This window comes from Nicotiana attenuata, unplaced genomic scaffold, assembly GCF_001879085.1.
Source record: "Nicotiana attenuata strain UT unplaced genomic scaffold, NIATTr2, whole genome shotgun sequence".
NCBI lineage: Eukaryota > Viridiplantae > Streptophyta > Magnoliopsida > Solanales > Solanaceae > Nicotiana > Nicotiana attenuata.
In genome coordinates, this window is record NW_017671156.1 from 291,762 (window position 1) to 316,061 (window position 24,300).

At 37.7% G+C, this 24,300-nt stretch overlaps 1 protein-coding gene across 1 annotated transcript; it reads left to right on the plus strand.

The window, feature by feature from the left end:
* The first annotated feature begins 2,270 nt into the window (after positions 1-2,270).
* On the plus strand, positions 2,271-17,005 carry LOC109206311 (CSC1-like protein At1g32090). Its single transcript, XM_019369127.1, has 11 exons — positions 2,271-2,861; positions 3,671-3,823; positions 5,181-5,316; positions 5,479-5,580; positions 5,700-5,819; positions 5,986-6,066; positions 12,190-12,530; positions 13,334-13,579; positions 14,781-15,105; positions 15,579-15,812; positions 16,349-17,005. Exons 1-11 carry the CDS (start codon positions 2,548-2,550, stop codon positions 16,715-16,717), a joined length of 2,421 nt encoding a protein of 806 aa, XP_019224672.1. The 5' UTR covers positions 2,271-2,547; the 3' UTR covers positions 16,718-17,005.
* The last annotated feature ends 7,295 nt before the right edge of the window (positions 17,006-24,300 follow it).

The window sequence follows — 24,300 nt, forward strand, 5'->3', positions numbered from 1 at the left end:
TGTATTTGATGTATTTAAGCTGTTGTATTCATGAATACAGTAGCAAAAATAGGCGTGAATCAGGGAAGTCCAGCTAATCATTTGTTGTATTCGAGTGTATTCGACTGTATTCATGGAGTGAAACATGGGTTACAGCTGGACAGATTATTGTATTCGACTGTATTCACGATGTGAAATAGGGGATTACACTGTTTTTAAAACGAAAAGTGAATCAATTAAAATAATAGACTCCTAATATAACTCAACAAACTCAATTATAACACACAAATTTTGTATTTTCAGTTATAAAAAAGATTCTCAACCGAAAAATACCCCAAAAACATAACAATCTTCAGAGAAATTATATAATACATCTGAATACATAAATTATATTAATTAAAAAAAAAACTTATGAATACATTCATGACATATAGCGAGATAGTGAATACAATGAAATACATAGAATACAGCGGGATACATTGAAATACATGAAAAAAAGACAATGAATACAGTGAAATACATGGAAATACAGCGAGATACATTGAAATGTATTAACAGAAAATTCAAGTTGCTCAGCCCCAAACTCCGTCGTCTTTGTTCAAGAACAACCCTAATGTCGTCTCGTCGAGCCGGAGGATAAGTAGAACCAAATCAAGAACCCAAAAAAGAAAAGGTCCCCTTTTCCCTAGATTCCCTCTTTTCCTCTCAATTTCTACTCCAAAATGGAGAAAATCGCTATTTCTACTCATTTGTGCCCTAGCCTTAAGCCTTTCAATTCTAATTCAAGTTCAGATGTAGGGTTTTCCTTGCCTTGCCTCACTTCTGTATTCCCAAATCAACGCAGAAAGATATTGGCTTGAACATCTTCAGTTGAACAACATCATTTACTCCTCTTGTTCTTCGAATATTTCGTAAGGAATTTGGTTGTTTTATGGAAGGGAAAGAATCGTTGGCTAGACAGAGAAGAGGAAGAAAATCGGAAATTTTAATGGGATGGGGGAAGAGAATGGGATATATCAAAGTAGAGAGAGAAAGAAAATATTGTAACTGATTAGCGTATTTAGTGGCTTAGGGCTAGGAGGTAACCAAAATTAAATATTTTGCTATAAACCTTAAAAGGTATCTATAGAATATAATTTATTTAAATGATATTTATTTAAAATAAATAAGGTGTTAACCTTTGCTATAGGAGGTAAAAATTTCTTTATTTTATTAGTTTGTTCCTCCTCCTTTTTTTTTCTTCTTTTTTTTTTAAATTAAATTATTTGCTAAATATTCACTATATCCTCATATAAAATTATGGGTTATTACACAAATACTCCAAATAATATAATTACACACAATTACACGCAAATGTTAGATGTTTTGTCCAGATTTTTTTACCATAATTGTTTTTCCTATCTCATTAAAAAGGACAACATATTTATCATAATTGAGTTTTTCTTTTCCTAGAAGAAAAATATAATTCTTCCATATTTGGCTAGTCCTTTTTCTTGTAGGAAAATGTTTGGTCTTCTATAAATTGAGCATCCTCCCTTCTCGTTCAGTAGCATCCACAATGCAACCATATGGGGTTTGAGAGTCTTGTTTAGGGGGAGAACCTTACGGGACAAGTGTTAGTGTGTCACTTGTGTTTACCTCTTCGTGAGATTATTCTCTCGATATTTTGTACTCTCTTTTTATATAGTGGATTGGTCATCTCGATCTGTGGATGTAGGTCAATTGACCGAACCACGTTAAATATTTGTGTCTCTTTTGGTATATTTTTCTTTTGTTATCTGATTTATCATCGTTCAAGTATTGCTTTGCTAGCTTCCACATGACACCTCATTTTTTCGATCCTAACGGCAAATTCAATTTCTAGGGCTTTCCAAAAGGCTCTTAAAGTAACATATGGAGTACTCTAAAGTTCCAACTGTGAGAATAGTTTCAGGAAAATTAACACCTTACTATATAAGTTGTTCTTTAGAGCTTTGAGAATGAATTTTCTTTAGTAGGATGGGTTTTTTTTATAGGCTTTACGTGGCGTAAATTTGTTAGGGACCGCGTTATCCTTATTGTGGGACTTTTAGGCACAAATCTAGATTTAGTTGGACCCGGAAGCGTAAAAAAAAAAAAAAACTAAAACACGACACAAACAGCTCATTGAGCATGAACGAAACCAGAAGCCTACTGAGTCAGCAAACAACTTAAAAGGGGTCACTTTTTGGTATTTTCTTGAGTTGTCCACAATCCAAATATGCTATACATAAGAAAACCACTCCCACACACTGTCCCAATATATTATTAAAAATGGAACAGTTTTCTTGAACCCCACAAAGATACAAAACATAGGCCATAGGGGAAAAATAAATTACTACTGCTATAGTTGAAAACTGAAAAAGCTTAGTAGGCCATCCACCATTGCCACTAGATAAAACTCAAAAGTCCTATATCCAGAAAAAAAGGAAAAAAATTATTCTTTTCTTTTCGTTTATTTACTTGCTGTTTATATACCAATCTTCCTTTTTAACTCAACTTTTATTCTGCATTTTGAGTTGTGTTATTTCTTGCGTTCTGTTTGGAGTAATGGCAACTCTTAGTGATATTGGGGTGTCAGCATTTATAAACATACTTGGTGCTTTTGCATTCTTATTGGCTTTTGCTCTGCTTAGAATTCAGCCTATCAATGACAGGGTTTACTTTCCCAAGTGGTACATTACTGGGAAGAGAAGTGCGCCTGGGCATGTTGGGAATTTTGTGGGGAAGTTTGTTAATCTCAATTTCAAGACTTATCTTACTTTTCTCAACTGGATGCCTCAAGCTATGAAGATGAGTGAATCGAAAATTATTGAACATGCTGGCCTTGATTCTGCTGTTTTCTTGAGGATTTACACTCTTGGGTATGGCCGATTTAATTTTTGTTGATTGAATGTTGCAATTTTGTTTTTGGCTGTTGAAAGTTGTCAACTTTATGTCTATCTGGGGTGGTGTAAAATCCAAGCTTTAGGCTTAAACCTTTACAATTTATCTATTGCAATCTCTTTCTGCTTAAAAGTTTCAGAATTTGGAATTTTGAACTTAATCTGGATATGGTGCTTATTCCTTTTCTTCTCCGTCCCCTTTCTTTAGAGAGAGAGAGAGAGAGAGGAGAGGGAAGGGGAGGGTGCTATTGATGGTGAAATTAACTTGCGATTCTTCCTTTGCTTAAGAATTACATATCTGTAGATAGACTTTAAAATCCTATATTACAATTTTTCTGAAGAAAGGTTTTGCCATGAAAACTTTAATTGTCCCCAATTCAGTTCTGGCCTACCAATGCAAAAGTCCCTTTAAGTTGTTAAATGTTTTTTTAATTATTAAAAATTTCTATAAGTTAAACTCTACCTTGTGCCTCAAGAATTTTTTGGCAATTAATTTGTTTGCTTGCTTTATAATTTTTTTCCCTTATCTTGACTCTAGTTTCAAGTGGTATATGATTTAACTCGCTTTTTTTCTTTCCTGTTGCAACTGATCCATTTTTGTTTGTAATTTAGCAGAACAACTTATCATATTTGACCACATAAGATACGGTAGTCTAGAGTGAACCGGAAAACAGAGTGAAAAATATCTACTAGTACCCACAGTTTCATGTAAATTGATTAGCTCTTTGGATTCGATGGAAGTGGTTCTTTAAATTTATTTGATATACCTGCATTCTTGTCCTTGACAGCTTCAAAATATTTGGGCCAACTGCACTTGTGGCACTTTTGGTTCTTATTCCAGTTAATGTGTCAGATGGGACATTGTTCTTCCTCAGAAAAGATTTGGTCGTCAGTGATATTGATAAGCTCTCTATATCCAATATTAAACCCAAATCCTGGAAGTAAGTCTTCTGTTGTATCATTACCTCTCATTTGATCTACAATAAGCACATACGTGTATATATGTTTTTGAGGAATTATGACTGCTAAATTTGTGCTTACCGTTGCTTATTCTGATTTCTGATTCATCTCCTTATTCTGTTGTCTAGAAGCTTAGTATTAATACAGGGGAAGATTTTCTTATCAGGATAAATTATTGAGGAGTACCAGAAGTATGTTAACAAACAATGGCATAATTAAGTTCCTGAAAAAAGGGAATGGTGTTCACAAAGTTCGTCCTTTAGGAGCCAAATCTAAATTATGTGCGCGTTGCTCGTTCATAGATTTGAATAGTGATGCTTTAATTTGTTTTTTAAAAATGTTGGGTTCCCAAATTAATAATTTGCCCTTTATCTTAGCCCTGTTAATGAAGTAACACCCGTAGGCGCTTGTTTGCCAGTAGAAGCACCTTGAACTACTGTTGATCCAAGCTAGTGATTTGGGTACGATTTGAATTTCCTTTACATCTATGGCAGTGCTTTCTAGTATGAGCTTTGTTGTCTTAACATCTTGATTCTGAGTCCATGTGTAATTCAACGATTTCACTTCATCCAACTGTCAAGTTGATGATGTCTTGAATGTTATATGTTGACAGATTTGACTTAATATAACATACTTATTCGGTTGAGTTAACTACTGACTGCCATTAGTTAGTTAGTTCTTGGTTTATAAGGTCATGAAAACAAACCTACTATTTTGATATTGTGGTCCAGTATAGCTTATGGGTTAAACTGCTTTCTTGTGAATTCATACACAAGCTTATAGTCTTTGGGACATCTTTTTGCTGGAATTATGTATTTAACTGGCCATGGCAAAGAAACCTAGATTGACCGCAACTGTAGTTGGGTGTCTCGAGCATGGTTGGAAGTTTTCAACTGCCTTAGTTTCTTTTCTAGTGTTGGAGATTGGGTGATAGAAGCGTCCTATGATGTTGATGTTTTGGTAATGGAAGAACTTTTTTCTGCTAGAAACTGTCTGCAGACAGGAGAAAACTTTACTAGAGACTTTTCCGTAAGGGGATTGGCTAGGTGAAAAGTTACGCTCAGACACGGAGAAACAATGACACAACGTGGATTGAACTTGTTCTCCTAACAACATGCTTTCTTTTAGGAAAATGCATGTTCATGCTAAAAGGTAAAAAATGAACGAAAATATTAACTGAGCTACTAGTTGGTAATTGTCAAGAGGAGCGAACGACAATTTCAATATAGAAACGTAACTTGTATCGTCCTTTATTCGTCTGAATTTCCTTTTTCTGTGTGTCTTCCTGTTGGATCTCTTGCTAATAAGGAGCTTCAATTGGTTGTTCACATGTATCAGGTTCTTTGTCCACATAGCAATGGAATATTTATTCACGTTTTGGACCTGTTTTATGCTGTACAAGGAATATGGTAGAGTAGCCGCAATGAGATTAAAATTTTTGGCTTCACAAGACAGGTGTGCCGAACAGTTCACGGTGGGTAAACAAGGATCAGTTTCCTTGTTCATAAATTTTAAATTCTCAATCCATGAGCTGAAAAGCTTATCAGAAAATTTGTGCCTACAGATTCCATTTTTGTTTAATTTGAGATAAATTTAGTCCATTCTACAATGAACCTGTGCATATCTTGTCTTTCAGGTTCTGGTTAGGAATGTTCCTCATGAATCTAAGCGCTCAATAACAGATAGTGTTGAAAATTTCTTTAAGAAGAACCATCCTGACCACTATCTTTGTCACCAGGTAACATGGCACCTAACAGCAGGTCTTTTTCTTGTGAGAAGGTGTTTACCTAGATAGCTAGCTTTTCTTGAGCTGGAATTTCTTACTTCATGTGGTTTTGTTGGTCTTATCTCTATTAGGCTGTCTATAATGCCAACAAGTTTGCCAAACTTGTCAGAAAAAGGGCTAGACTTCAAAATTGGCTGGACTACAACCAGCTTAAGTTTGAAAGAAATCCAGAAAAGAGGCCAACTAAAAAGGTACTCTTTTAGCTGATAGAACTCAGGAAACGCGACATTTTGTCTTGAACTTTCTCATGGTACTGCTACTGATTTAAAAAGGAGAATATTCTCTTGCCATGGTTTTCACCTTTTCTTAATTAATGTTTTAACTTTTAACACCATGTCACATGTCCTCTTTCTGCAGAAAGGCTTTCTCGGACTTTGGGGTGAGAAAGTTGATTCTATCGACTACTACAAACAGCAGCTTAAGGAGCTTGATAGAAGAGTGAGTGTAATTGCTAGTTTGATTAGCTTATTTGCTGTCCATAACTGATCACACCCAACTATGCCTTATAAAAAGGACTAAGCTATCGTTGCAAATATGATCCGGTTTACAAGTCCGGAGTCGAATCCCACAGAGAACTAAGGCTTAGCTACAGTTGTTGACTATCATTAAGAAAATAAGCTGGAACAATTCCTAAGTTATAAATATTAAGATTCTTATATCTAATTAACTAAATAATTAAAGTAGTAGATTAACAACTAAAGATACTACGGGTTGGAGAAAAGATTAAGGAGGTCTAGAGTTATGATTTCCCCCATGGCCGGAATCCTTCCCGCTACATCTTCTATAATTTTGCCCAAGTATTCTCTACCGATCATGAGCGCTCTGAGTGTTGTAATTCTCTCCCGAGTAACTACCACAATTTACTAGACATATTCTCCCGAATTACGCTAGCTGGCATTAACTACGGCTCACTCGGATCGCACCAAGGTTTCTTATCCCTAATCCCACATTTAAACCCTCCGTATTGATCCCTCATATACGTTAGGAGTGATGTTGTTCAACAACTACCTAAATATGCACTCTCTCCCGAGTAATACACACTAAATAGGCACAGTTCAACCAACCGCAATATAAACGTAGTTGAACAAATAGAGAAAAAGCTATGGCAAATCTATATTAACGTAACATGAAAATCATCCTTCAAGAGGTTCCATCAAAACCCTAGATAACAAATTAGCTATTCATAATAGTATGCATAACTACAATACTAGAATTCATAACCAATAATGAAAATAGGAAGAAGGAAGTGAAAAACTCGTAGAAGAATTCTCCGCCTTGCTCCTAGTGTATTCTTGCCTCCTTAGGTCAAATCCCCGGTCTGATGTCGGTCTCTTATCAGTCTAAATTCGGTCTGTCTCCTCTCAAAGTGGCATTTTTAGGTCTATTTATATGTGTATGAAAAGACCTAAACATGTAGGTCAAGTCCTAGTCAAACCAGAAGACGAAATAAATCTTCAAAACTCGGAATGGATCTCGCCCCAGGCCTGGCGTCGCCAGGCATAACGCCTGGTTAAGATAGCCTTTTCCTGGCCTCGCCAGGTGTAACGCCGGGTTAAGCTGGCCTTTTCTTGACCTCGCCAGGCTTACGACTGCTTAAGGCCTGGCGTTGCCAGCTTTCTCCTTTTCACTGTTCTCGAGCACGCTTTCAACGTTTAAGTATCCCTTTTGCTTTACTTTTATTCACCTACACATAAAATAGACTCCATTACGCGCAAATAAAGTGTAATTTATCATTAAAGCATATAAAATGCAAGACAAATAATGTACGAAACTATGGAATTATAGTCACACATCAATACCCCACACTTAAACATTGCTCGTCCTCGAGCAATCAAACTACACTTATAGACACAACCTTGAGCACTTTGTTTTTACACAATTGAGGCACACCACACCAATGACCATGGTTTATAGCAAGTAGCAACAATTAAACTCTAGCATATGCAATCACATACACTTCCCTTTTCTTATGCCATACTTCACGAATAATCACAACAAAGACAACATGCTCCTAACAATCCTAGCCTAAACAACCAACTCAATGTCGCAATGCACTCATGGCTTGAACACCCAACATCATAGAGAGGAGTCTAATAACGTTACCTATCCCTCGTGAAACCATGTGCCCTCACCACAAGAATAAGAGAGTAAGTTGAATCCACATATTCAAATCAAATGCTCAAATATATTTTAAGGACTCATATGTATCAAAGAATATTGCTCACTCTCACAAAAGAAGTCACATGCATGCAATTGGTACCATAGGCTTGCCCATAATGTAAATCTCTACTAATGTAAGCTCACTCGATCTAAAATCAATTAGGACTTTTTCAAGGTTGTAATGTGGGCTAAAGAACAGGTAGGATATATTTTGGAATAGTGGTTCACCCTCCTAAGCGCTTTATCTTTATGCGCAAATTCCTCAATCCCCTCAATTTCACAAACAAAATCATCCCTAACAACGTACCCTTCTTCTTGAAGCACTACTTTAGTTCATACCCACTAGCAAGAACAAGACAACAATTTATTAATCTCTATTTTTCTTTCTTCTTTTTTTTCACATTTTTCTCTTTTTTATCTTTGCAGTTTTCGCTATTGTAAAGGTGCACTTTACAGTACAACTGCACCTTTCTTCCTTTCATTGGTTCCACTCAAAAGCCACCCCACACTTAGTCCCTTCTTATTTATTTTAGCGCTCATTTCACAATTAACGTGCTTTAAGAGTTAAAAGGACCAAAAATATCAATTAAGAAAAAAAAGGGTATAGGCTTGTAATGTGAGTGCCAACTAAAAGTCTATAGGCTCAGAAGGGTTAGCTAGGGACAAATTTTATTTGTGATAGCGATAACGCTCGAAAAGACATCAAAGAAAGACTAAAATCATTTTCACACCGAGCTTCACCTAAAATTTCGCTTTAACTCACATACCGGGCAAGTTCTAGACACAAGTACAATACATGAACTACACAAAATCTCACCACACGTGGAACATGATTCACCGAGGACGGTCTCATTCCGATTCTCAAACTAATGCTAGTATTCACAGAGCCACAAGATATTAAGCATTAAGCACAAGGTGAACAGAAGTCAAGAAAATGAGACGTAGGCCTCACAAAACATGCTATCCAAATAACCAAGGCATCATAAGCACTTTTAGCTCATAGGGAAGATACTACACATGCCAAAACCTAAATATGTTACTATCAAACAAGTCAAGGGCGCCTAGGAATCTCATCTTTCTTCCTCCATTTATTTTCTAATTCTAATCTACTCTAAAAATAACAAAAAAAAAAGGAAAAACTACTACCCGGTTCAAGAAAATCCTTGGAAAAGAACCGTGGCACAAAGAAAAACCAAGGGGGAATTACTACACTACCTACTAAGAAAATCTTTTTTTTTTCTAGACTTAAATCCCTCAAGAAAATTGTCTAATAGATCCATCGTCGGGCAAAGTCCAATCATTTTTAATAAGAAAACATTATTCAATTAAACTAACACAGGTAAAGTAGCATAGAAAGTCACCCAGACAATCTCCTCACGCCACACTTAAAATTGTACATTGTCCCCAATGCACACCATTCTAATAAGAGGGTAAAAGAAATTCCCTGGTAGGCCAAAGGCCGAAGCACTAGCAGCTCATGGGGTACTCATACTTCTCCTAGACGTGGTCATTCGTGCGGATACCTCAGACTTAGTTCCAACCATCTGGTTTGCTGTTGCATCCTTCCAATAGCTTTGCTTTCCATGCTCCTAGAAAATAAAAAATCGACACTACAAAAATAATACAATTAAAAAAAATAAAAAAAATAAAGAAATAAATAAAAGGAAGCAGTAAAGCTGGGTTGCCTCCCAACAAGCGCTTGATTTAATGTCACGGCATGACGCAAATCATTTTCGGCCTCCACTTTGAACTTATGAATTAGACCCAAAGTTTTGATTCTACTCCATGATCATGCTCCTAGGGTGGTGGGACGAATCTGACTAGCCATATAAAACAATGTAATATTCTGCACTTCTTGGCCTTTAGATGAGATGTGTAATCCCAACTTTCTGGCAAGAAGAATTCCAGAATGTAGGCATCTTGTTCCTTATCCCTTGACTTCTCAAGTGGCTCGGACGACTTTATTTCCATATCATCATCCAAACACAATGTGAAAAAATGCTTGAAGTGTGGACCAATGCGCTCAATTACATAAACATCCTCAACACTAATGATACTAGAGTCAACTAAATACGTATCATCAATGTCCTTGGTTGACTCTAGTATCTCTTCTACAACATAGACATCCTCAAAATCTAGTTCGATTGATTGTTGGTGTTCTACTCTGGCCTTCTCCAGTAGCACCTCCTCGTATTTTTTTAAATCCTCCATTATAATGGCTTTCTGCAGCCAATTCATGCTCTTTTTGGCTACTATCAACAATGTAAGCTTGTTGCCCTTTACAAGGTTCAATTAGTTTATTCGCTTGAGCCTCCAAGTGGTGAATAGTTGCCTCTTGCCTTTGTATATGCCGTGGCTTCTCATCATATTGTTCCACATGGCACTTAAACATATCTTTGATCTCCTTTGGGTCATCATCCCTCGGTTCTTTGTTCCCACTAACTTCACAAGAAAAAGAACCATCAAAGTAAGGGGTTGGGGAAAGATAAGAAATATAAGCACAACCATGAAAGTGACCATATTGACCACCACACCTATCACACACATTCCACACATAAGATTGAGTTGGTGCACATAACTCGCTCTCGAGAATATTTTGATAATTTTGCGATGGGTGGTTTCCTACACAATATGCATAAGGAGGATGCATATGGAGGATCAAAAGTAGAATTACCAACATCAAAACTCTCATAATTCCAAGATGCCATGTTTCTCAAGTCAAAGATAAAATTAAAAAAAATAATCAAATACAAGAAAACAAAAATAAAAGTTCAAACTTGCAACCTAGAAATATGTACACCTACAGCTACACCGTTAGTTCCCGGCAACGGGGCCAAAATTTGATCACGCCCAACTATGCCTTATAAAAAAGACTAAGCGGTCGTTGCAAATATGATCCGGTTTACAAGTCCGGAGTCGAATCCCACATAGAACTAAGGCTTAGCTACAGTTGTTGACTATCACTAAGAAAATAAGCTCGAACAATTCCTAAGTTATAAATATTAAGATTCTTATATCTAATTTACTAAATAATTAAACTAGTAGATTAACAACTAAAGATACTACGAGTTGGAGAAAAGATTAAGGAGGTCTAGAGTTATGATTTCCCCCATGGCCGGAATCCTTCCCGCTACGTCTTCTATAATTTCGCCCAAGTATTCTCTACCGATCATGAGCGCTCTGAGTGTTGTAATTCTCTCTCGAGTAACTACCATAATTTACTAGACATATTCTCCCGAATTACACTAGCTAGCATTAAGTACGACTCACCCGGATTGCACCAAGGTTTCGTTATCCCTAATCCCACATTTAGACCCTCCGTATTGATCCCTCATATACGTTAGGAGTGATGTTGTTCAACAACTACCTAAATATGCACTCTCTCCCGAGTAATACACACTAAATATGCACAGTCGATTCAGAGCTCTTCAACAAACCACAATATAAACGTAGTTGAACAAATAGAGAAAATGCTACGGCAAATCTATATTAACGTAACAGGAAATCCTTCAAGAGGTTCCATCAAAACCCTAGATAACAAATTATCTATTCATAATAGTATGCATAACTACAATACTAGAATTCATAGCCGATAATGAAAATAGGAAGAAGGAAGTAAAAAACTCGTAGAAGAATTCTCCGCCTTGCTCCTAGTGTGTTCTTGCCTCCTTAGGTCAAATCCACGGTCTGATGTCGGTCTCTTATCGGTCTAAATTCGGTCTGTCTCCTCTTAAAGTGGCGTTTTTAGGTCTATTTGTATGTGTAGGAAAAGACCTAAACGTGTAGGTCAAGTCCTAGTCAAACCAGGAGACGAAATAAATCTTCAAAACTCCGAATGGATCTCGCCCCAAGCCTGGCGTCGCCAGGCATAACGCCTGGTGGAGCTGGCCTTTGCCTGGCCGCGCCAGACTAACGCCTGCTTAAGGCCTGGCGTCGCCGGCTTTCTCCTTTTCACTGTTCTCGAGCACTGCTTAAAGGCTCGCTTAATCCCTGAAGCTCGGTGAGGCCCAGGTTGTGCGCTTCGCGTCACTTAATTGGCACTTTAGTGTAGGCGTCAAGGTGCTTAGCCATGTGCATCTTCACCAATGGATCTATCTTTAGGGTACAACATTGTATATCAAGCTTAGTTATAGTTTTTCCATTCATTTGTCTAAATAATTATTGTTTGTGTTGTAGTTATATTTTCTTGCACTGCATTTCTATTTTTTATTTTTTCTTCATGAATGCTCTTCTTTGCTAAAGCCCACACATCAATTGCGCTTTGCGCTTAAAGCTCCAACAAACTTTAGCTCATTTTTGCGCTTTTCTTTTGACTACCCTGCGCGCATCTTAAGTCAAGCTTTAATACAGGCTACTTTTCACCAATTTACTTATCCTTTGTATTTATGTTGCCTTTTCTAGTTGACAATGGAACGTGAAGGGATTCTCAACAACTCGAAATCTATCATGCCTGCTGCCTTTGTATCGTTTAATTCAAGATGCGGGGCAGCTGTTTGTGCGCAAACACAGCAAAGCAAGAACCCCACATTGTGGCTGACTAATTGGGCCCCTGAACCACGAGATGTATATTGGAACAATCTGTCTATATCTTTTTTTTCTCTCAGCCTCCGCAAGCTTTTGATTTCCGTGGCAGTGTTTGCTTTGGTATTCTTTTACATGATACCTATTACCTTTGTGCAATCGTTGGCTAATCTGGAAGGTTTAGAAAAGGTTGCACCTTTTTTGAGACCACTAATTGAATGGTAAGAACATTTTCTCTGCTTTCAAAGAAGAATGCATATATTGTTTTTCCTTTGGAATGCAGTAGTATTGCAGTAATCTGTTTCATTCTTGCTTTATGCAAAAAGTTGATTTAATGAGGAAATATCAGTGTGCAGTGTAACATCCTGGATTGGCTGGTGATTAAGTTCGCAACCATACTTGTCATGAACACATTACATACTTTGCACTAATATCACTTTTCAAAATATTTGGCATTTCGCTGGACCTTTTCCAAAATGGATTATCTTCCTTTTTCAGGTTGTCATCGTGCATATCTTTCTCTTTAGTTCATCTGCAGGCACTAAGCAACAGTAAAACCATAGTATTCTTTGCACATTATAGTTTTTCGCTAGTGCTTATAGTCAATCAGCTGGTTTGATCTCCCTAAGAAATTGCATCCAAGATGATCTTGGTGTCTGACTGCTGCTTCTTTTGATCTTAGCAGATAGATTTCAGATTTCGAAGACACAGTAGGCTTGATGAATATATAAGCAACTTTTTTGAGACTAAATTGCAATTTAATAGATTATGTTTGTTGTGTATGAATGCCTACTAGTTTATGTAGTATGTCAGAAAAGAAAAAGGACTCAGTTATTATATAGAGGTTCCCCTTCAAAAGCTTCTTTTTTTATCCAAATGTGCTTGTTATATATTTCACCGACTCCTGACTAAGTTCGTTTCTTCTGTTTTTATTTTCTAGAAGTATTTTAATTCTTCATATTTGCATTTATTGTATTTGTACAAAGAGTTACTTGTGAAGCAAAATTTCTGGAAATGGTTGCAGGAAGATTATCAAGTCGTTTCTACAGGGTTTTCTTCCTGGTTTAGCTCTTAAAGTCTTCTTGCTTGTTCTTCCTGCCATTCTGATGTTTATGTCAAAGATTGAGGGACATGTGGCGTTATCAGTGCTCGAGAGGAGAACAGCAGCAAAATACTATTATTTTATGCTAGTCAATGTATTCCTGGGGAGCATAGTAGCAGGGACAGCTTTCCAGCAACTTCATGCTTTCCTTCACCAATCAGCTACTCAGTACACACACACACTCTCTCTCTCTCTCTCTCTCTCTGCTTATTCTCATAGTTCACAAAATCATGATGACTGCACTATGTTCATTAGCTTTTGACACATGATAGATTAGATTGGTCTCTCAGTGAAAGATGTATGCCAGTGGGCGGGACATATTAATGCTAACCTCATTCTTTGATGATGTGGAATTATCTGTGTAAAGTTCTCACAATGGCTAAGACTGTGAGACATAAAACTAGAACTTTTTTTTGAATGTTGACCAACACATGGTCCAAGTCGAAGCAGCGACACTAGATTAGATCAAGTATTGAAGAGAAGAAATCAAGTATTGTGTGATCTTTGAAGTTTTCAAATTAAGCTTATTGCTGGAGGGAAGATTTTTTCTGTCATATGCCTTTGCTCTGTTGACACATCCAAGTATTATAATACAGTATGCAGTATGCCAAGTGCGTGAAGCTTACTGATGCTTATTTACGTCGCGCTTTTGAACCTCTTGGAGTTCATCTCTAGAAGTTTTTCAGTTTTATGCTTCTTACACTTCCTTATACAAAAAAAAGATGCTTATTAAACTTATCTAGTTGACCTTGTGTTGTGTAGTTGAACGTAAAATCTGGTGAACTTGTGCTGTCATTTACTTATTTTTTTACCTCCAATAACCTTGATGATATTCTTGCGTCAGAATGGAATGTTGAGTTTATAATAGAACTTGGGTTGTCTTATAGCCAACATCGTCATAGCATAATCAAATTCCATATGGGCCTTCTGGACCCTGATGATGCTTTCCCCTTCAAAAAAGATAATATGCGCAACTCAAGAATCAACTGTATTGTTTTTTTTTTCTTTTTTGATAAGGTAAAGGTTTCATTAATAAGGTACCAAGATGGTACAAAAAGTTACTACTGAATTGTTTTTCTCATTTGCTTTCTGCCCCTTGGTGTAATTTATGGATTGTTATTTTTTCAAAATTTAAATTAGATGGAGTTCCATTTAAAATACTCATATTAATTAGTAAGACATTAAATTGATGGGTGCAAAGTTGGAGAAAAGAAAAAAAAGTTCTGTAAGATTTTTGTATATAGTTGCTGTTAGCTTGAGAAAAGAAGTGTTCTTTACTAGTCATAAATATGTAAATACACTTTCTGATACAGAAGTTCCTTTCTGTTCTACAAAGCTGTTTCCTTGAGTTTTATAATCTTTCATGCAGGATACCGAGAAATATAGGGGTTTCAATACCAATGAAAGCGACTTTCTTTATCACATACATAATGGTTGATGGTTGGGCTGGTATTGCTGGTGAAATTCTCAGATTGAAACCTCTGGTTATTTTTCATCTTAAGAACATGTTCCTTGTGAAAACTGAAAGGGATATGGAGAAGGCAATGGACCCTGGTGGCGTAGATTTTCCCGAGACGCTTCCAAGTCTTCAACTGTACTTTCTTCTGGGTATAGTCTATGCTGTGGTTACTCCAATCCTTCTTCCTTTCATACTGGTTTTCTTTGCCTTTGCTCATCTTGTTTACCGTCATCAGGTTCGTCCTTGCCCTTTAATTCCTTTTCTTTTTAACTTGTCAATTTGCTTATTAGCCTTTTTAGAGTCCATAGCCGGGAGGATGTCTTTTGTACTGAATAAAAGAGCAATCCATTGTGTTGGTAATAACTTTGACTAACCGAAGGATTCTTGTGGCAAATTATCGGAAAGCTATGTTGCCCGGACTCTCCGAAAATGTGGCCGGATACGTGTCGGATCCTCCAAAAGTAGTGCATTTTTGAAGGATCCGACACGGGTGCGGCTACATTTTGGAGAGTCCACGCAACATAGTCGGAAAGGTAGTTTGAGTGTCATAATGATCGTTCTACTGAGTGTTGGAACTGATATATACTAGCAATTTATAAAAGTTTTCAGTAAATAGTATGATGAACTTTATCATACTCAAGAAGATAGCTTTATATGAAAAACTTTATCTTCAATGGTTTTCTGATTATTAGTTTGTGTTTCATACAGGTAATCAATGTGTATAACCAACGATATGAAAGTGCTGCTGCTTTTTGGCCCCATGTTCATGCACGCATTATTGCAAGCTTAGTGATATCTCAACTGCTTCTGATGGGTCTATTGAGCACAAAAAAAGCTGCCAAGTCCACTCCATTTCTTGTGGTGTTACCTCTTTTAACCTTAGCATTCCATAAGTACTGTAAGAGTCGGTTTGAACCTGCATTCAGAAAGTATCCGGTTGAGGTAAGCTTCAATTGCTAGTTGTATATAAATCTTTCGGAACATTTCTTGTAGAGCATGGAGTCAATTTTTCATGATCGCATAACTAGATGAAAAGAAAAGCGATATGCCCTACCTTCTTTTTCCTATGCTAGATGCCCTACCTCAGCTTTGTTGTTCTTTACCTGATCCCTACTTAAATATGGTTTTATCTTAAACAATCAATGATTTGAGTAGTGATAAATTGTGTGACCACCTTATCCAAAAGGTTAAGTTGCTTGAGGAACACATTTTTATTTATTTAATTACATATTTAGTGTGCCCGCTCATGCGCAGGGCTGTTTCCTTTTCTTAATTGGCCAAGTACGTGAACAATTCTTTTTGATAGTGGTGGCGGTGAGGCATGAACTTGGACCTTTGTCCGTTTTGATACCATGTTGATTTCTGTGGACACCTTATATAAAAGCTTAAGCTATTAGAGAAACACACAATTATTTATTTAATTATATCGCCAACAATAGTAATGGAAATATATGCCTCTATGTTCTCATGCTTTTCAGGAAGCGATGGAAAAGGACTTGCAAGACCGATCTTGTGAATCTGATGCCAACTTGAAAGCATATTTGGCTGATGCATATCTGCATCCTATTTTCCGCTCATTTGAAGAGGTTGAATTGGATGAAGTTAAAGTCGACAAAAAGCCACCTCCCAACAGCTCAAGCCCCCCGCTGAGCGAACTTAGTTCTCCATCTCCAACTCATCATCATGAAGAAGATGAGCCATCTCAGGTGTCTCAAACATCTCATGATGTCCAGCATTATGAAGTTGGACAACCTGGGGACTTGTTTCACTATGAATATGAACAAACCAGTCACATATATCACTATGATGTCGAGTCACAATATCACCATAACGGATATCATTATTGAAGGTTTTATCCTTTAGTTTGACTGATGTTTAGCAACTCAATTGCCCTAACCGACATACTTAACCCAGCTTAACATTTGTACATCCATGTAAATGCATTTGGGTTGCTTTCATTTTCTTTTCGAATTTCATAGAGAAGTTAATACGTGTTACATGTCTTATATTCCTCTTTGTTTGTTGAGAAAAATCATGAATAGCAATCTCCTTTCAATTCTGATCCTCATCAAGAATTGCAGAGAGGTTTAACTAACCGCTACAAGCAGACATGAAATAGAAAGGTGGATTCAGGATTTTAACTTGTTCAAGTTCTCAATATTGAATTCATTTTATTTTTAAAATTATGGATTCAAATCTAATATTTGTTGACATTTTTGTGAATTTTCACATAGAAGATGTGATACTGATTAATAGATGTGATAGAGATTCAAGTTAAAGTGCTGATCTCGATCATTACAAATAATTTGCCCCTGATTAATAGATGTAATGGAGATTCAAGTTAAAGCGCTGATCTCAATCACTACAAATAGTATTTGCCCCTAGATATTTGATGTGATATTGATTAATAGATGTAATGGAGATTCAAGTCAAAGCGCTGATCTCAATCACTACAAATAGTATTTGCCCCTAGATAATAGATGTGATATTGATTAATAGATGTAATGGAGATTCAAGTTAAAGCGATGATATCGATCACTGCAAATAGGTACTTTTCCTAACATCGACTGGAGCTTTCAGTCCTCCATGTGAATCCTTTCTGACCAAGTCACTGAGTGGGACTAGTATTCAGGAACTTGTGGACTAAAGTTGTGAGACACCAGGTCACGGTCCATAAAAAATTTAAAATTTTGAGTCTTATATTAGGTTTGGCAAAAACACCCCCAAACAATTAGGCATTATATGACCAAATCCTAAAAAGCCTATTTTCTTATTTATTCTCTCTCACTGTTTGCTACACCAGCCTCCCTCTTGTTCGCCACTCCCCCCCTCACCCCTCTTCTTGTTCGTTGCTTCCTCTCCTCCCTTGGTCGTTGCTTGCCCCCTACCTTTTGATCGCTGCTCCCTCACCCCCTTCCTTGTTTGCATCCCCTCTCCCACCCCCCTCCCCCCCCCCCCCCCCCCAAAAAAAACCTCCATGTTCTCTAGATTAGTTAGATCCGCAAGAAAATTGTGGCTTTTAGAATTTTTAGATAATTCTCAGTTAGTTCCGAATTAGAGTTCGCTGCCCCCCCCCCCCTCCCCCCCCCAAATCCCCCCTCTTATTTTGAGATTTGATTTTATTTAGGGAATTCTCATCTGGTATATCAATGTATTTCTAGCATATATATTGGTGTATATTTATAAGAAATTATATGTTATACATTGAAATACATGGAAGGAAAATATTTTTGATATACATTTTAATATACACAAAGAAGAAAAATAAAGTTGTGATATATATTTTGGTATACACGTTATTTGCTGTGTTATACACTATGGTATATAGAGACGAGAATAAATTATAGACAACCATATTTATAATTTGTACATAACTAATGGAGTTTTTAAAGACAAATATAAGATTTAAGCTAAAGTAGTTGGATTCGATTGAACTCAAAGCCGACACTATAGCTCCGCCAAAGGACTTTGAGTGCTTGATGCTTGGAGCAAAGAAATAGTTCAAATGTACTTGGATAGTAAGAACTTGGTACGAAGCAATAATTTTTCTTATCGGATTGTGTTTCAAGTATGAATACACGATGAAAATTTTAATAAAATTAAATCTATTAGAAATTTGGGTTTTGCCAAAATTAAATATATTTTAGTTCATTTAAATATTATGGACTATTATAATTAGGATAATTATTTAAATCTACTTAAATTAATTTAAAGAAAAGTCCAATGCTATTGGTCTACTACTAACTGGGTCGATCCACAAAGATCAAGCCCAATAGCCCATAAACCTTCTTGGAGGAAAAATTACACAGTATAGCCGCTCACAAAAGTAATAGCCGGCAAGATATATATATATATATATATATATATATTATTTGATTAGTGGATGTAATTATTTTTGATCGATCGGCCAAATGTGCAACTTTCCTACTTTTAGGCTACTCCATCCCATACTATATAAATGGGTCATACCTCTCATTTGAAGAGAGAAGAAGCTGAAATCTAGCAATTAGTTTGTCTGCTTGCTAAAGGAAAATGCTTTTGCTTTGTATACAGACTCATAGAAGAGATCTGTTGATAGTTGTGATCAACTGGAGAAAGGGTTCCTCAACTGCTTTATAGCATTAGGCATTGTGAACATGGTGAAACTTATAAATACTCGTCAATGAAAGGATAAATCAGTCATCGATTTTATAAATCGTTGGACACGCCTCAACTACAAAGATAGGCTTAGTGAAACTTTTGGCATAGAGATGTGCATCCAAGGCATACATTGGTTACTTTGTTACATCTCGCAAGGTATCAATCCTAGGACATTTGAAGAACTTTCCTCTCGTGCCTATGACATTGAATTGAGCATCATTTCCATTGGAAATGAAAGGCTGCATGTCTACAAGCCTTGCAAAAGGAATGATAAGCAAGACGTTATGAAATGGAGCAAGTTCAACACATTGCATGTGAAGTGCACAACGAATATGAGCAAGAAGAAAATTATGAAAACAACTTTTGTACAAGATAATCTAAGTGGGAAGTTAACTCTAAAAAATATGCAAGAAAAGGAGTATCCGTTTCTTGATTCTAATGTACCCACAATCTTTAAAGAACTCCTCGAGCTAAAGCTCATTGAGCTTCCGGAGATGAAGCGGCCAAATAAAGTTGGGAAACTAACAACCCAAACTACTGCAAATACCATCAGCTTGTGAGTCACACTCTTGGGAAGTGCTTTATCTTCAAAAACAAAGTTATGGACTTAGCTCGTGAAAAAAAGATCCTGCTTGAAGATGATTAGGCAAGTGCAAACCAAGTTTCTATCACCTTTGGCTCATTCGATTCAGATGAGTTATGCAGTCTTAAAAAAGTAAAGATGAAGAATTATTGGAGGATAACAAAGCTGAAGTTGATCAACCTAATGATGAAGGTTGGACCTTGGTGACTCTCCATAGATGCCATAAAATAAGTCAACAAAAGAATCAAACAAACAACTAACAAGGAAACTAGTGGTGAACAGACAAAGAAAGCAGAATACAATTAAGCATACAAATATCGTAGAAGTGGAGGTGCAACACCTTCAAAAGCTACGACATTCAGTGAGTTTGGAGGCAAGTTGGTTTCAGACATAGATTTTCCTTGATAGTATTGAGGCCTGTTGTTGCAATACCGATAAAGAAGAAGAAAAATGGTGATGACCTACCGTTGGCACCATCTTTAAAGTTAGAATATCTTTATCGAGTCCTCTGAACAAAACCCCCTATGAGCTCCTGAATGGAAGGAAACCCAAACTGACTCACCTAAGAACATTTGGGTGCAAATGCTATGTTCTCAACAATGGAAAAGATCAGCTTGGTAAATTTGATGCCAAGAGTGATGAAGGAATCTTTCTGGGGTATTCTTCTCAAAGCAAAGGTTACAAGATATACAACAAGCGGACTTAATGTGTTGAGGAAAGTGTTCATGTAATCTTTGACGAGTCTTATCCCTCTTGTGAGAAAAGTACCAAAGATGATCAAGATGGAGAGCCCTTACTGGTTCCAGGTGAAGTCATCGACATGACAAATGGAAAGGCAGACATGATGAGCCAAGTGGAGAAAGCTGCCTCTCCCTCAAGGGAACCAGGTACCTCAATTACAACCACTGAAGCTGAAGAAAGAGTGGTTGATGCAGTGCAGGGTACTCCACAAGTACCTGAGAGAAGAACACAATGGGACTAGTTAGATATACCCAGCTCCTCTATATATGAACCTTAAATGCCCAACTGGAAACACAAAAGCTCCCATCCTCTTGACAACATAATTACCCCTCTAGACTCTGGAGTGCAAACCAGATCAAAAAAGACAGAAATTCACTTGCCTTCTCAGCCTTTCTTTCCCAAATAGATCCCAAAATATCAAGGAAGCCCTGAAAGATGCAGACTGGATTACAGCCATGCAAGATGAGTTGCATCAGTTCGAAAGAAACAATGTATGGCACCTGGTACCTAGACCCTCAAATCGAACCATTATAGGAACCATGTGGGTATTCAGGAATAAGCTTGATGAACATGGAAATACTACACGGAACAAGGCTAGGCTAGTGGTTCAAGGTTAAAATCAGGAGGAAGGAATTGATTATGATGAGACGTTTGCTCCGATTTGCTCGCATGGAAGCTATCAGAATTCTAATCGCTTTTGCATCTCATATGGAATTCACTCTGTTCCAAATAGATGTCAAAAGTGCATTTCTGAACGGACTTCTTAAGGAGGAAGTCTATGTAAAGCAACCTCCAGGGTTTGAATGTCATGAACACCCTGAATATGTATTTAAATTGGACAAGGCATTGTATGGATTGAAGCAGGCTCCTCGAGCTTGGTATGAAAGGCTGTCAAAGTTCCTCTTAGGAAATGATTTTATAAGAGGGAAAATTGACAACACCTTGTTCCTGAAGAAATGGGGAAGGAACTTGCTCATTGTTCAGGTCTATGTCGATGATATCATTTTTGGGGCAACAGCTGATTCTCTGTGTGAAGAATTCGCAAAACTCATGGGAAGTGAGTTTGAAATGAGCATGATGGGGGAGCTGAATTTCTTCTTGGGTCTTCAAGTGAAGCAGTCCACGAAGGGTACATTCATTTGTCAGCAGAAATACATCAAGGAGCTCTTGAAGAGGTTTGATATGGAAGCATCAAAAGTGATAGACACTCCCATTGCTACGGCTACTCGGCTGGACATGGATGAAACTGGATCTCCAGTGAATCAAACTATGTATAGAGGCATTATTGGGTCTCTTCTCTATCTCACTGCCAGCAGACCTGATATTGTCTTCAGTGTGGGGCTATGTGCAATGTTTCAGTCAAATCCCAAGGAATCTCATCTGAAGGCTGCCAAAAGAATTTTGAGATACCTTAAGGGAACACAGGACCTGGTCCTGTATTACCCCTCAGGTGACAATTTTAATCTTAATGCTAACTATGCAGGTTATCTTGTGGACAGGAAAAGCACTTCTGAAATGGCTCACTTTCTAGGATCATCTCTCATCTCCTGGGGTACAAGGAAGCAAAACTCAGTTGCTCTTTCAACAGCTGAAGTAGAATATGTAGCTGTAGCCTCCTGCTGTGCTCAGCTCCTATGGATTAAATAGCAACCGGAGGATTTTGGGGTATTTACTGATTGTGTGCCTCTTCTATGCGATAACACTAGTGCGCTCAACATGGCCAAGAATTTAGTTCAACACAAAAGAACCAAGCACATTGATGTGAGACATCATTTTCTGAGGGACAATGTGGAGAAAGGGCTAATCTATATGAAGTTCTGCAGCACAGAAGATCAAATTGCAGATATCTTCACCAAAGCATTAAGTAGGAAACATTTTGAAAGAAAAAGGGTGAAGCTGGGGCTATTGAAGAGAACCTAATTCCCCATTAGTTGGCTATGAAAATCACCTTCAGGTAAAAGTAGCTAAAGTGTTTTCTGGCCAAGTCTAACTCACTTCAATATCGTTGCAGGTAAACACGCATGATGATTATAGAAGCTGTAGATGCATTGCATGGGTGATCAAAGAGGATTGAAATTTTCAATGACAGGTCAAGAACCTGGTTCTTTTACCAAATGTTAGTAGTTCTGTGCATTCTTTAATATACGTCTTGAAAAGGTAGAAATATCAACTGCCATGTCATCCAACTTTTCAGAACTTTGCTGTCACGTCTTTTCACTTCAAATCGTTCCATCTCCCTCTGAAACGTTGCAACTCTCCAAGCACAATCATCGTTTCAAAACCGGTTCCTATCTCTCTCTTCATAATTACGCTCTCTCATTAAAAACCCTCTCCCTCCTTCACAGATCATAGTCCTCCATTAGAACCTCTCCAAAGAATTTTCTCTCTATCTCTTCAATGGCTGACACAAACTCCGAAACTTCTGCCACAGTGATTACCAACCCGGAAAACCCCATTGAACCCTCTCCGGAGGAAACAGGTCAGGGAACTCACTCCCAGGACAGTTCTGCTCCTGCATCTTCCCCTCCATTTGCTGTTGAGCCATTGGATATTCTAGTCCCTGAGATGAGGTCTAGTGATGAGGAAGATCAAGACAATACTCCTCTTGATGCTTTGATAGTCAAGCGAAGGGTAGTGATTCCTCCTGGGTCTTCTACTAAGCGACCTACTACTAGGCTGCAAGCCAAGGTAGATTATGACTCTGCCCTTCAACAGAGCAGGAAGAGCAGTAAGAAGAAAAAAAGGAGATTGGTGAAAGACAATGAAATAGCGTGTGATAAGGCTGTCCCAGTGGTGGAAGTTGAGGATGAAACAACAGAGAAACCCAGTTCCTTAGTGAGAAGATCCCTGAAGAAGAAGCAATCTGCTTCAGTAGAGAATGTTACAACTCCCAGTTCAAAATTGAAAGATGTTGTGAGCGAGACCTCAGTTTCTGATGAGGATGAGTTGGTCAAGTCTAAGGGAAAAGCAAAATCAAGTGGTTTGAAGTCTGGCAAGAGAAAGTTGGAACCCGTTAAGGAACCTGGTTCTATGAAAAAGATGAGGAGTGAAACTAGTTCTGCTTTAGAACGTTTAAGGCACCAAAAGGTCCTATTGGGTCGCACTTTTGACCCAGCAATTTCTGATATGGCTGGTATGAGACAAGTTCTTGCAATGGTTGAGTATTAACGGTGGGGGCATCTATTCCAAATGGATGCACCCGAGGTATATGAGGATGAGGTTCAAAGCTTTTATGCAAGCCTCTTTCTTGTTGATACCAACCATATTTGTGCCCTGGTGAATGAGGTGGACATTGTGTTTGATGTGAGTCTGCTTGGGGATATTCTTGAGGTCCCTACAGTTAGTGTGTCTAGTGTGAAGGATGCTTGTGGGTCTAACTTCCGGAATGCTGTGGTAAAGGATAATGCGAACCAAAAGGGGGACCAGATTCACCTGAAGGCATTACTCCCTGTTTACCAGTTGCTCTTCGAGTTGGTGAACAAAGTTCTGTTACCCCGTGCTGAGAGGAGGTCCATGACTTCTAAGTCTGACTTGTTTCTAATGGAGCAACTGGATGGCTGTAACCCTGTGAACCTTCCTGCTATCATTATCGAACATATGCAGAAAGTAGCAACTTTCAAGGATGGCAATCATGGTCTTCCATATGGTTTTCTACTGACGCAAGTGTTTAAGTTTTTCAAGGTGCCATTGGGGCAAGGCCAGGTAGGAACCAAGAAGCAGACCTTCTCTCAAACCACTTTGGAAGAATGTGAGTGCATCAAGAAGAATGGGGGGGTTAGGCAGTACATCAACAATCTCCCATCTCATTAATGCTCAAAATAGTGCAACTGAGGAGATCCGAAGGTTGAAGGCTAGGAATGCTATCCTGGAAGGTCAGCAGGCCCAAGGGGCCCCATAGTCAAATGAGGAAGTGGTTCGTTTGACAAAAGTAAATGCTGATCTCAGGGCACAAGTGGAGAACCTGAA